This window comes from Mustela erminea, chromosome 4 (assembly GCF_009829155.1).
Source record: "Mustela erminea isolate mMusErm1 chromosome 4, mMusErm1.Pri, whole genome shotgun sequence".
NCBI classification, from domain to species: domain Eukaryota; kingdom Metazoa; phylum Chordata; class Mammalia; order Carnivora; family Mustelidae; genus Mustela; species Mustela erminea.
Genome location: NC_045617.1, coordinates 42,839,354 through 42,852,455, shown reverse-complemented (window position 1 = coordinate 42,852,455; position 13,102 = coordinate 42,839,354). Strand labels below are relative to the sequence as shown.

General features: G+C 39.3%; 1 protein-coding gene across 1 annotated transcript in view; it reads right to left on the bottom strand.

Annotated features, from left to right (window-relative positions):
* The window catches only part of RARS2 (arginyl-tRNA synthetase 2, mitochondrial), a 60,719-nt gene that overhangs the window by 3,808 nt on the left and 43,809 nt on the right, over positions 1 to 13,102 (bottom strand). The window contains exons 9-17 of the mRNA XM_032339090.1: positions 10,635 to 10,793; positions 9,372 to 9,478; positions 7,907 to 8,002; positions 4,420 to 4,480; positions 2,578 to 2,654; positions 1,978 to 2,102; positions 1,353 to 1,420; positions 1,161 to 1,270; positions 704 to 799 (exon numbers count right to left, since the gene is read on the bottom strand). Of these exons, the coding sequence (XP_032194981.1) occupies positions 704 to 799; positions 1,161 to 1,270; positions 1,353 to 1,420; positions 1,978 to 2,102; positions 2,578 to 2,654; positions 4,420 to 4,480; positions 7,907 to 8,002; positions 9,372 to 9,478; positions 10,635 to 10,793 (899 nt within the window). The remainder of the gene's footprint in view (positions 1 to 703; positions 800 to 1,160; positions 1,271 to 1,352; positions 1,421 to 1,977; positions 2,103 to 2,577; positions 2,655 to 4,419; positions 4,481 to 7,906; positions 8,003 to 9,371; positions 9,479 to 10,634; positions 10,794 to 13,102) is intronic.

The following is a 13,102-nucleotide window of genomic DNA, read 5'->3' as shown; positions in this document are numbered from 1 at the left end:
TTAAATTGAATGTATAAAGCTTACAGCCATGTTAGGAACATAATCTAGAAACTAGCAAAACAGAGTCTACCTTCAATGCCAAGAAAACCAGGTTGGCTTATTTTCTAACAAATCAGTCAAATATGAGAAAACGGACCCCTCTGATCCCAGGAGGGAGCCGCTGACCACTGTGTGGCGATCAGAGAAAAGTGCCTTGCTAACTACGCATATCCTTCCCAGAGATTAGTATCTCCTGACAAGTCTAGCTTCACCAACAATGCTTGTAAGAGCTCAAAGGTGTGATCTCTTGCTCAGTATCGGGGCACCAAGTAGGTATCTATTTGAGACTGTGAATGGAAACCATGAGGCAGATGAGGAACTCAACAGTTTCATGGAAGCTGCATGCAGGAAGAGGTTTTCCTTCACTTGTCCAAGAGGGGAAGGAGAAGATGATCCTTCCCAAAACTAAAAGTTGATGCTTTTATCAGGTTTCCATTCTCATACCATGACCTAGAGGATGTCAGGCACCTGCAGTGATTCAGCAGTGATATTTTTAAGTCCCAACGACTGACCTTGATGGTGTCCTTTGTCTTCCCTCAAAGGGCAAGTACTGGTGGCAGAGGGGCAGGAGCTAGCTACCGGCTTGTTCACGTTAGTGGTCAGCAAACCATCAACAGTCATTTCACTAAGCAGGTGCAGACTCAGTAAGACTAGAAAATCATACCTGAGAAGATGCTGGAGAATGGAAACAGACTGTGGCTCTTGTAAACAAGCCGTGTTGAAATCATTTAGATAACCACATCCAAAAGTCTCTTCCAAACTGTTTTTAAAAGTTTAAAAACAACAAAGGATTAAACAAGTCATCCAAGGACACTTAACTGCAAGTTTGTCACAATGCCTCAATTTTTCCTAACTCTGTTTCTCCTCCTGAAAATGGGAGCATATTCTCTGGCAGCGTTATTCTGAGTACTAAACAAGGCAACATACATAAAAGCACTTCTGACAGAGATGCTCAATAAGTATTTTAAAAACCAAACCTAACAGGTGGTCCACTATACTGCTAACTAGTTTTGGATGTGAGATATTGGAGAAGCCCAGCAGACAGGACCTTGAATCTTCGGAGCACACCAGCCCAGCCCCACCCTGGCAAGGCTCAGCATTTCCCAGCAGATGCCCCTCACCTGTGGAGGCGGGCATGCGTGTATTGCAGGAAGACGCCTGTGTCCCCACGACTTTGGAAAACACGATCCCAGCTGAACTGATAGTCAGATAAGAGTAAACCTCTGAAGTCCTAGAATGACAAGAATACATGTTTAGCGCTGGGGTTTGTTCTAGCAAACAAAAGGGTCTCACAGGAGGCAATCCTAACAAACCTGAATAATGAGTGCGGCGAGTCCAACCCTCTCTGCAGTCTCCTGTGGGTTCTCCAGTTCTCTGGTAGCTGGAACAGACAGAGACAGCTATCTTTAACTTATACAGAACTTCAGAAAATCAGGGATTCTGATAAAATCTGCCAAAAATGTATGCTGCCAGTAAGAACAAACAGCTTCATGGTAGGCAATTTACTTTCCTAATTTAGGCTAATTTACCTTGGATAAAGGTAAGAAACACAAATTCACATTTCTCATAAATACCCCTTATGAGACATTAGATAAAGCTGGTACTTACTTTTCCAAGGTTAAACAAAGCCATGAGAACTTGTGACCTGTTTCCTATTACCTAACATGGGAATTTCACATAACCACCCCAAGAGTGGAATGACAAGGCTGAAGCTGCCCATGAAAAGAGGCCTAGGGTCATATCAATTCAGATTATCGAACTGAATGACAAGTGGTAAGTCTAAAACCTCTGGCACCTCAAATTACTGAAAGCTATTTTTGACAAGGTTAGGGAAAGTGAAGAGAGGGATGATGGTCAAAATAAACTGCATGGCATCAAAGTTCCACAAAACATCCAAGGGGCGTGTAAATTATGACCGCAACAATAAAGTAAATTCACTCTTAATAGAAGCCATGTTCTGTAGCATCCTCGATCGAATCTCATTTAGAACATCTTCCAGAAAAGTAACATTTCCTCTTCGAGTCTTCATTCCCTGCACCACTCCAAAGGGCACGTGCTGGCACCTGACATTGAAGAGAAAAGAACAGATGATCCAAGTGTATAATTACACACTTTCAGAGAGCAGTCCAAACTTCAATTTTCATACAAGGACTTTTCAAAATTAATAAATAGGATGCAATTTATCATATGCCACAAAAGATGTTAAACACACAGCTTCATTTATAGAGATAATCACTAAGAGGTGATTAAATTACTAGTTGTCTTGGTGGATAAAAAGGAGGGATTAAGAATTTTGGAAATCAAGCCACTGAGAGTAGATATCTAATAAAGATATTTATTAAATGTTTATAAGTTAGAAATGAACATAACCAGGACATAATTAATGTAAAAAACAAATCTGCTTCTACACTAATACCCTGAAATAAAGAAGTGAAATCTGAGTGATGACCTTCAACAACCTGGTATATTTTGGGACTTGGCTGACCTACAAATCCTTAACGATCGCGAGCAGACAGTTACAAACCATGTGGACATTACCTTTCTGCCCAGTCATATCCCATGATCTGCAGCATCTGGAACACTTGCTGAAAATGCTTTTTTTGCCCTTTATCTGTCTTGGGGAAAAAAAAAATTTAAGTGATAAGTTAACCTACAAAAAATAGGTGGGGAATAAATAAAAATATTTGAGTTTTGACACACTAGAGTCATTATCCACTGATGTATTTTAAGTAAGTACACAAAGAAGATGCCAGCAGCAGAGGGTCTAAGCTGAGTGCTCTACCTGAGAAGAAAGTAAGATCTGTAGCACTTCACTGAATTAGGAGGAAAGATGAACTTTAATCTCGTGAGTATTGTATTTAAATTATTTCTCCTTCAGCTATCATGACCTTTATCCCCCAGAAGGATGAAGTTCAGCTCTAATAAGTTATTTAATGGCAACTTTTTTTCTTAGGGGAAAGGGAGGTGGCACCTGGAGAGGAAGGAAAGGGAAGAGACCACAGAGTAACCCCCAGCAATAAAAGAACAAACTACTGGTGCACACAACAGCCTGGGTGGGTCTCAAGGCATTCACTATGCTGAGTGAGAAGAGGCAATCTCAAGATTACCTACTGTGATTCTATTTATGTAACATTTTCATAGTGTCAACACTGTAGTGATGGAGAATAGAGCAATGGTTGCTAGGGGTTACGGCAGGGGGTAAAGAGCAATTATTAAGTGGTTGCCAAGAGGGAGCTTATTATTTTTTTTTTTTAAAGATTTTATTTATTTATTTGACAGAGAGAGATCACAAGTAGGTAGAGAGGCAGACAGAGAGAGAGAAGGAAGCAGGCTCCCCGCCGAGCAGAGAGCCTGATGTGGGACTTGATCCCAGGACCCTGAGATCACGACCCGAGCTGAAGGCAGCGGCTTAACCCACTGAGCCACCCAGGCGCCCCAAGATGGAGCTTATTTCATGATGGAACAGTTGACATAATTTCACAACCCCCAACCCCAACATATTAGGCCAACACACAAGCACATGTAAAAATTGGTGGAATTTCTTTTTTTAAAAGATTTTATTTATTTATTTGAGAGTTGGGGAGAGAGAGTGTGCGCAAGTGGGGTGAGGGGCAAAGGGAAAAAGAGTGGGAAGGAAGCAGCAGAGCCTGATGTGGGGCTCAATCTCAGGACCCTGAGACACGACCTGAGCCAAAATCAAGAGTCAGATGCTTAATTGACTGAGTCACCCAGGTGCCCCCAAACTGGTGGAATTTAACTAAGGTCTTTACCAATGTCAGTTTCCTGGTAAAGACAAAGTACTATGGTTTTGGAAGATACTATCTTCGGAGAAGGCTGGGTGAAGGGTCCACGGAAACTCTGTACTATTCTAAAACTCATGAGGCTTAAATATTTAAAATGAAAAGTTGGGGCACCTGGGTGGCTCAGTCCTTAAGTGTATGCCTTTGGCTCAGGTCATGATCCTGGAGTCCTGGGATTGAGCTGTGATTGAGGCTCCCTGCTCAGGTGAAGCCTGCTTCTCCCTCTCCCACTCCCCCTGCTTGTGTCCCTCTTTCGCTGTGTCTGTCAAATAAATAAATAAAATCTTTAAAAAATAAAGTTACTTTTTAAAAAGTACATTATGGTAACCTGTACATATTCATCTCATATAACCATTTTCCTGATTTGGGTAATTTTTTTTTTAGTCATGAAGCAATGTGAATGTTTTCATTTTTGTTTTTAACATAATGGTTTCCACCTTAAATAAACTTAACACTAAATTCCTTTTATATTTTGACAAACTTATTTTCCAAAGTTTTTCAACATGGTATATAATTTCCATCTTTGCAGTTTTCATGAGGTAGAGATCATAATCTTTTGTTTTTTATTGTGATTACTTACCACATAAATCATTGCATCAAAATTGTACTTGTCCATTCGATCTATAGCAGCAGCAAGATCTCTGAAAAAAAATGGCCATAGATTAAGAGTTACTAAGCAGATCTGGGTAAAAATTTGCTTTACCTATTTAATATTAATGAGGCTTTTCTAATTAAGAAGTCCTACTATCCCATGCCTAAGGTGTATGACCCATGAATACATAATCCCAATACCATACTTTGATATAAAGTAATAGTAAAAATAGCTTGGGGAAAAGCAATAATAATAAAAGTACTGTGGAAAGATTAAAAAATAAATAAATAAATACAAGCTCTGGGAGTGGTAGTACTAACTAAAATAACTCCAGGCAAAAGTATCTGTAGGTAAATGCTTAATGATTTGTTAATTAAGCCTCTACTGGAAAAAATTACCTAAATGTCACTTTTCTGCAGTACACTTTTAAAAAAAAATTCTATTTATTTATTCATGAGAAACAGAGAGAGATAGAAAGAGAGACAGAGAGAGGCGGAGCCAGAGAGAGAAGCAGTTTCCCCAAGGAGCAGAGAGCCCGATGCAGGGCTTGATCCCAGGACCCTAGGATCATGACCTGAGCTGAAGGCAGATGCTTAACCATCTGAGCCACCTAGGCACCCTGCAGCAAAACTTTTTTTTTTTTAAGAAAAAAATTTTTTTTAAGGTTTTATTTATTCATTTAACAGAGAGGGAGAGTACAAGCAGGGAGAGCAGCAGGCAGAGTGGGAAGGAGAAGCAAGCTCTCTCCTGAGCCAGGAGCCAGATGTGGGACTCGATTCCAGGACCCTAGGATCACAACCTGAGCCGAAGGCAGCCACTCAACAAACTGAACCACCCAGGCGTCCCTGCAGTACACTTTATTAAAGAACATATTCAAGGGACGCCTGGGTGGTTCACTCGTTAAGTGTCTGCCTTCGGCTAAGGTCATGATCTTAGCCAGGGTCCTGGGATCATCTCTGCTCTGCTGGAAGCCTGCTCTGTCTCTCCCACTCCCCCTGCCTGTGTTCCCTCTCTCGCTATGCCTCTCTCTGTCAAATTAAGAAATAAAATCTTTTAAAAAAAGAACATATTCAGAACACAAATAATGTGGCAACTACACTGCTATCTTTTAGCTACTCTTCTATTAATACTATCAAGGACTTTCAAGGTCTCCAATCAGTCATAAGCAATACCTTCTAAAGCAATGTGGAAGACCATAAAGTCCTTTGACAAAAACTCAATCTAAGTATGAAAGATTCAGTTTGCATCTAGTATGAAATAATGAAAAAACAAGCCATAAACTATGAAATTCCAAGTTGATTATGAGAATACTGAAATTTAAAATGAAAACTATTTTTGGTTAACAATATAACATTGGGAAGACTTAAAAAGTTCTCAGATCTTTTGAAATGTTGGGGATCATCAAAATGTCTTTAGTTCCCACCTTGTAATCCTGATATAACATAGAGCAATGCCTTAGCAACAGAGACAAAAACTGGCTGTTGAGGAACAACAAAATCTTACCTTTTTTTTTTTAAAGATTTATTTATTTATTTTGAGAGAGCGTGCACGTGCAAGCAGCACGTGGGTGGGCAGAAGGACTGGGAGTGTGTCTCTTGAGCAGACTCCGCACTGACTGCAGAGCCAGTTCAGGACTCAGTCTCACAACCCTGAGATCACAACCTGAGCCAAAACCAAGAGTCAAATGCTTAACTGACTGTGCCACCCAGGCACCCCCCAATATTATTCTTTTTACATATAAAGCACATACATGCATGCAATACCACAGATATATAGGGTATCTGTAATAAAATTTCATGAGGTGGGGAAGTAGGAAAATTGGCTAAAACGGCTCCTGAGAGCAGGGCTATAATGAAAAAAAGGAAAAAAAGGTTGTGAAACATCAGTATATATTATCTCCCAGATGAAATCACAAATATATACCCCTATTGGATTTTTGGTTTGAGCCAAGGAAAAAACAAGGAGAAGCCTTTTTGATCCAATGAAATAAAAAAAAGAGAATACATGAAAAAGCTTTAAGCTGAGTCTGTAGAACCTGAATTTTAAAGCAGGAAGGAATGCCAGGTCATTTCGTTCACACGTCTTATTAAAAGGTAGGAACCCATGGCTCAGGGAGGGTAAGTGGTAGTTGTGATCTTAGAACAAAACTCCAGATCTCCAGACTCATCCCGAGCTCTTGTCAATATTCTCCTGCACTTCTTTCTGTTCTAACAAACTCCTTTAATTCACATCCACATATATAGCTGCATTCTATAAGAAACCCACTGGCAAGCACAGAAACTCAAGTTACAGGTGAAAAATCAAACATTTCAACAAATGGCAAAAAACACAATTATTTTCCCAAAGAGAAAAAACCGTATAGGTATTAAGATAAATACACAGAAAAATCTAGACCTAATGAAGGCTAGCCCAAAAAAGATAACTAAATCAGGACAGCTATAATCATTATGACATGGAGTGTCTCATCTGAGTGGAAACATTTTTTAAAGCCACTGCTCAAGGATTTCTTTAGGTAATCTGTCCAGCAATAAGTGGTTGGCACAAAATATTATTCTATTACTTTTTAATCTACAAAAAGAAATGTACTTCTTACATATACACATTCTTCTTACTTCCTAACTCCCAACTGTATGGAACTGATAAAGGGAAATGTAAAAAAGTAACAGAAAGTAAGGGATCAATTTTCTAAGGCAATCAGAGAGTTGTATAAAGCTGTCTGGAACAAATGACAGTAGTTAATAAGAGCAGTAGATATCATTTCTTTAACTATGCTGTGAAAGCAGGTTTATGATCCAGTATAAAACTCTAGCCTGGAAGACACCACAGCCTTCTGCCAGCAGAGCCTGAGTATGGCCGTGCTGGCTTGTGTGCCTTTTTTGTGGTCCTATCTTCTTCCTATTGGCTTTGTCCCAGATATAAGTGTCCTTGATAAATCCAATCTTACTGATTAACAGAGACGGTTCCTTTCCACAGGGATCAGTCATGGAGAAAGAAGAAGAAGAAACAAAGGCAACATGGCCTACTTCTCCCTTGGCCTGTTTTACCACTGTCAGAATGAGGACTAATATTTAAGATGGCCTTGAGAGAGTGAGGACACCACTGAGCCACTATGACCACCTTCTAGTATACATTTCCTGCCAATGTGCAACTAGAAAATATTTATAGTTAATTATGAGGTACCTCAGTTTTACAGTTTGTAGAACAATGTATTCAACTGTGGAAATCCTATGATGTCTAACTAATTGTAAATAGTTTCTTCAGTCACTTTCCTGATGGTATCAAAACTTTCCAGGAACTACAACTGGCAATCAATAGAAATCCAGTAAATATATTTTGAAGTGATGATAGCAAGAGATTTAGAAACTAGGATTTAATAACAACTTTGAGGATAAAATGACTATTTTAGCACTGATGCTACAATAAAGAACATGAAGTCATATGCATTCTGATGTTGAACTCCACGTTAGATACAAACCTGGTTGCGTAGAGAGAAGTCCCATCGCTCCGCATTACAGTACAGATTGAGGAGGGGTCACCATTCCCAGAAAGATCCACTATAGCTGTTCCTCGTCTAAAAATACGAAAACGTAACTCTGAAGAAACAATAAATTAAGACCTTTGAAAGTACAGTATCTATAACATTATCTTTGGCAAACCAGAAGCTACTTTTTATAACTTAAGCAACAACAAGCAGTATAACCAACAATGAAGAAAAACAAGAAGGAATCTAACCATAAGTCTATTAGGATTGGGTAGGTACGATGCAGTTAATTTTTGGTCATCTTATCTTTCTAAACTCTACAGTTCTGGGTAGGGCACTTAGGTAAGTCTTTAACATCCCCAGTTGAAAAATGAGATTTCAACCGCAGTTTAACCACGAAACATATTCTTCTAATTAAAATTACAGGGCTTAAATATTGGGTTAATTTTTAACATGCCAAAAAATACTTGCATAATAAACCACGGAATTTTGTTACTGTCATCCCTGTCTTATCAAAAATTAGAATCTGTATATGGCAATCTAAGAATCTGCCTTAACAGACATTACCCAGGGTGTTATGAACCACATCATCCATTACTTCCTCATAAAGATGATGAGACAAAGTACTCTTTGGTACTATGAAAAACTGGCACTTCTAAGCAACTGGTTTGCTTCTATATTACAGATGCCTGGGCTCCTATGACCAGTACTATTTCTTTGTATTTGGCTGACAGGAAGCTCAAAGTTAAATTAGAAATTTCCTTCAGTAAGGAAACAGCATCCCAATATGTGTTATATGACATGCCATTATCATTCCTGATTCCCTATTAGTTTTTCTGCCCCTGCTTCCTGATTTCCTCATTTTACTCTCTGAAAAGTTTGTGTTCGGGGCGCCTGGGTGGCTCAGTGGGTTAAAGCCTCTGCCTTCGGCTCAGGTCATGATCCCAGGGTCCTGAGATTGAGCCCCCGCATCCGGCTCTCTGCTCAGCGGGGAGCCTGCTACCTCCTCTCTCTGAATGCCTCTCTGCCTACTTGTAATCTCTGTCAAATAAATAAATAAAATATTAAAAAAAAAAGTTTGTGTTCTACCTATTTAGATAAGGTGCCTTAAATCCATTCTGAACACAGTATTTTTTTTTTTTTTTTAAACGCAGGGTTGAGTAAGTTCCTTTTTCCAGTTATATCATGATCACCTTGTGTGACAGTAGGCCAGTTGCTTGTACTTTCTGTGCTTCAGTTTCTGCACATGTGAAGAGCAGGTAACAGCTTTTCTTCCAGCCTACCAGGATTTTGTCATGGCAGCAGCAGACTATATGTAGAAAAGTACTTTGAACAGCAAAAAGCACTATAAAAAAATGCCAGGAAGGCTGCATGCCACATTCTATTGTCCTGAAAGACTATAACAATACCAATTTTTTTCAAAGAATAACTTTACTAAAGAATAGTAACCCAACCATACACTGTTTTCTGTAGGAGTCCTTTACTGTCCAGCAACTTCAAGACTTCTTGAGATTTTTCACGATAAAACGATTCTCCAGAGTATTCATCAAAGTGTACTCCTAGACGCTAAAAGGGTTCAGAAACAAAAGGAAGTTACTTAAATGTCCTATTACCTTGCCCTCAGATAAAACGGGCTACTCTACAGTCTGTTACACAGATGGGGAAAATAAGAAATTAGATCAAGATCAGGTCACTCTCCTCCATCAAACCTTCTAATAACTCCTCCTACATCAGTCAAGTCCTCACAACAGTCATGGGCTATCTGATATGGCAGCTGCGAGGCCCATGTGGGTATTCAAATTAAATAAAATTGAAAATTTAGTCTCTTAATAACACTACTCACGCTTCAAGTGCCTGACAGCCACCCAAGGCTAGTGGCGTGCTGGACAGCACATCACAGAACATCTCCATTGCAGCAAGAAGCTAGATGGACAGCCCTGGAGAATGTCTCACACCACGGCCCACACTACAACCTCTTCAAGCTCCTCTCCTTCTGCTCTTTACCCTGCTTCCTTACTCCAGCCATATGGGTTTCTTTAATGCAATTCTTTTCATTCCACCCACAGACAGCGTACTCTGCCTCCCCTTCCCTGCTTCATTTTTCTCCATAGCATCATTCCCACCTAACAGACTGAGTATGTTGCTGAATTCCCATTGTCTTTAATTTGGTTAACTGGCTGTCTCCATGCTGGACCATAAAGTCCATGGCAGAAAGACTTGTATTTTCTCTATTCGCTGTTTATTTTTCCCACCCCCTAAAATGTTTATTAAATGCATCACATACAGCCCTAAGAAAGTGAAAGGGGAAAAAAAACGATTAAGAAAAAGTGAGGGGATGAACAGAAGAGAGAAAAGAGAAGCCAGACTGAAACAAATACCAGAAGCCACCTGGTGTTTGCCTGTGAAGGTCACAGGATTTTTTTTTTTTTTTTTGAGGTTCTAAATTCCAGCCCAAAGAACAGTATTTGAATCCCAATTTGCAACTGAATGACAAATCTAGTTTTAAAACACAAGCTTTAGAAGTAAGTTCATACAGCCCCCAGCTGGCTCAGGCAGTAGAGCAGATGGCTCTTGATCTTAGGGTCCTGAGTTCAAGCCCCATGTTGGCTGTGGAGCCTATTTAAAAAAAAAAAAAAAAAAAAAAAAGGAAGCGACTTCACTACTCGATAGTACCATCAAGAGCTGCACCCCATCACAGGAGAGCAGGAGAGCAGGGAGGCACCTTGTAAATCCGCACGTATTCTTCTACGCTGAGGTCCCGAAATTTCTGCCACAGCGCAAGTGCTTGCGTGTCACCCAGTTCTAATCGCTGGAAGAACTCATGTGCAGATTTTGCAATATTTTTATCATCTGCTGCCTCTTTATTAACTTGTACATAAACCTAAAAGCACAACAGTACATTAAATGAAGTACATTAGTCACTGTTACCTTCAATGGAAAAAAACAAAACACAGTTCTGAGAATTTTCATTTAAAGGTTGGGGGGTGGGAGGTCGGGGTACCAGGTGGTGGGTATTATAGAGGGGGCACGGATTGCATGGAGCACTGGGTGTGGTGAAAAAATAATGATACTGTTATGCTGAAAATAAACAAATGAAAAAAAAAACCTGCAAAAAAACTACAAAAAAGTTAATATAAAATGTTTAAGCCCTTTATGAAGGAAGTTGTAAGACTTCCATTTCTGGATAAGGGCACGGATTGCATGGAGCACTGGGCGTGGTGCAAAAAATAATAAATACCGTTATGCTGAAAATAAAAAATAAATTAAAAAAAAAAAAAGAAAAAAAAAATAAAGGTTAGCCAACTGCCCTCATCAGATTGTAACCTTTCTTTATTCTTTTGCCATGGTCCTTTACTGAACCCTATAGACCCCTTCTCAAAATGTTCCTAAATGCATAAAGTAAAATATATATGCTTATAAAGGAAATAATACACTGAAATAGTTATCTCATTATTATTTTTTTAAAATTGTGATGAAGTAATGGAAGAAAATGCTAATACATGATCAAAGTTAGGGAAAATAAAATGCATAATTTTTTTCTTCCCTTCCAAGTTCACAGATGCCTGGGTTAGATTAAGTTAGCATTTCTTCTTTTTTAACAAAAAGTCAAATTATTATTGCTGCAACTTCTCTGAGAAAAGGTCAAAGAAAGCAGAATGGTTCAATCTGGCTAAGACAAGGCCAAAGATTGATCCAGCAGTTGTTTTAAGAAAGATTTTTAGAACTATTCTCTAAATCTCCAAGAATAATAAAATAGGTGATCTAGTCAGACCTTTGGATAGTTGGCTTACTTACACTCCCACCTGGGCTCCTGAGAGCTGTGTGGACCACTTACTTCTGGAGTATTTTTGCATAATCTGTCTTGGCTGGTTTAGTTCTGCCCCCACGCAATGACAGGAATGGAGTTGGACTGCTTATTAAGGGCTCTTCCAATTCTATGATTCTGGGTTCACAATTTAGTTAAAAGTATTCCAGTCTCCAAAATGCAAGTTTATAAATGATAATGAAACATCAACTTTGCACCTCAAGTAGTACTGAAGTTACACAACATACAGACTATAAAGATTTTACTTCTGGGGGCGCCTGGATGGCTCAGTTGGTTACGGATCCAACTCTTAATTTCGGCTCAGGTGGTGGTCTCAGGGTTGTCAGATGGAGCCCTGAATCGGGCTCTGCGCTAGGTATGGAGCCTGCTTAAGACTGTCTCTCCCCCTCCCTTCCGATCTCTCTCCCCCATCTCAAAAAAAAAAAAAAAAAAGATTTTACTTACAGGATAAAACGTGAATGACAAATTTACTCTCCTTATATTTTTTTCCAGAAAGCTATTAAAGTAGCACAAAAGTAATAAAAATTGGCAAATAAATTACCAAAGAAACATGAGGCATCTAAACTATTACAGTAATATCAAAATATCAATGGCAGATAAAATGATTTTATTGCTGGAGAGAACAATGGGACAACTGTAAGTGGTTTATACCCATAAGATACTAACAACAAAAGAACAGGAGATTAAACATTTATGTCAAGGTCAAATGCCTTACTTTTCATTAGATGGCTTGTGTTAACTACTGGAATGGCAGAGATGAATAAACAGTCTCTCCAAAAGTTAAAACTACCTCATTTTTTTTCTCTTTAAAGTACCTTGTGCAGAAAGAGTTAATATATAGCAGACCTGAGACTGCTATCCTTAAAATGTCCTGTTCGCAAGGTTAGCCCTTGGCTGGCATCTGGGAACTTGGATTTGGGAAATGTTCCCACCGGGCGGGTCACTGTGCTTAAACTATGAAAACAATACAGTTTATGCTAAACACTTGCTTTGCTTCTGGGAGTTTGGCATTTTAGAACATGCTAAGCAGAGGGTGCGTACATGATCAAACTCCAACAGAAACTTGGGGCACAGAGCATCTGATAAGCTTCCCTGGCAGACAACATTTCAGGCATCTTGTCGCAGTCTGTTGCAGGAGGACCTGCATGTATCCTATGTGACTCCACTAGGAAAAGACTCTCAGATGCTTGGACCTGGTTTCCAACAGACTTCACCACATGTGCCTTTCCCTTTACTGATGTTGCTTTGCAACCTTTTGCTGTAATAAATCATAGCTGTGAGTATAACTATATGTGGAGTCCTGTGAGTCCTTTTAATGAGTTACCAAACTTGGTGGTGGTCTTAGGAGACCAGACACACATATC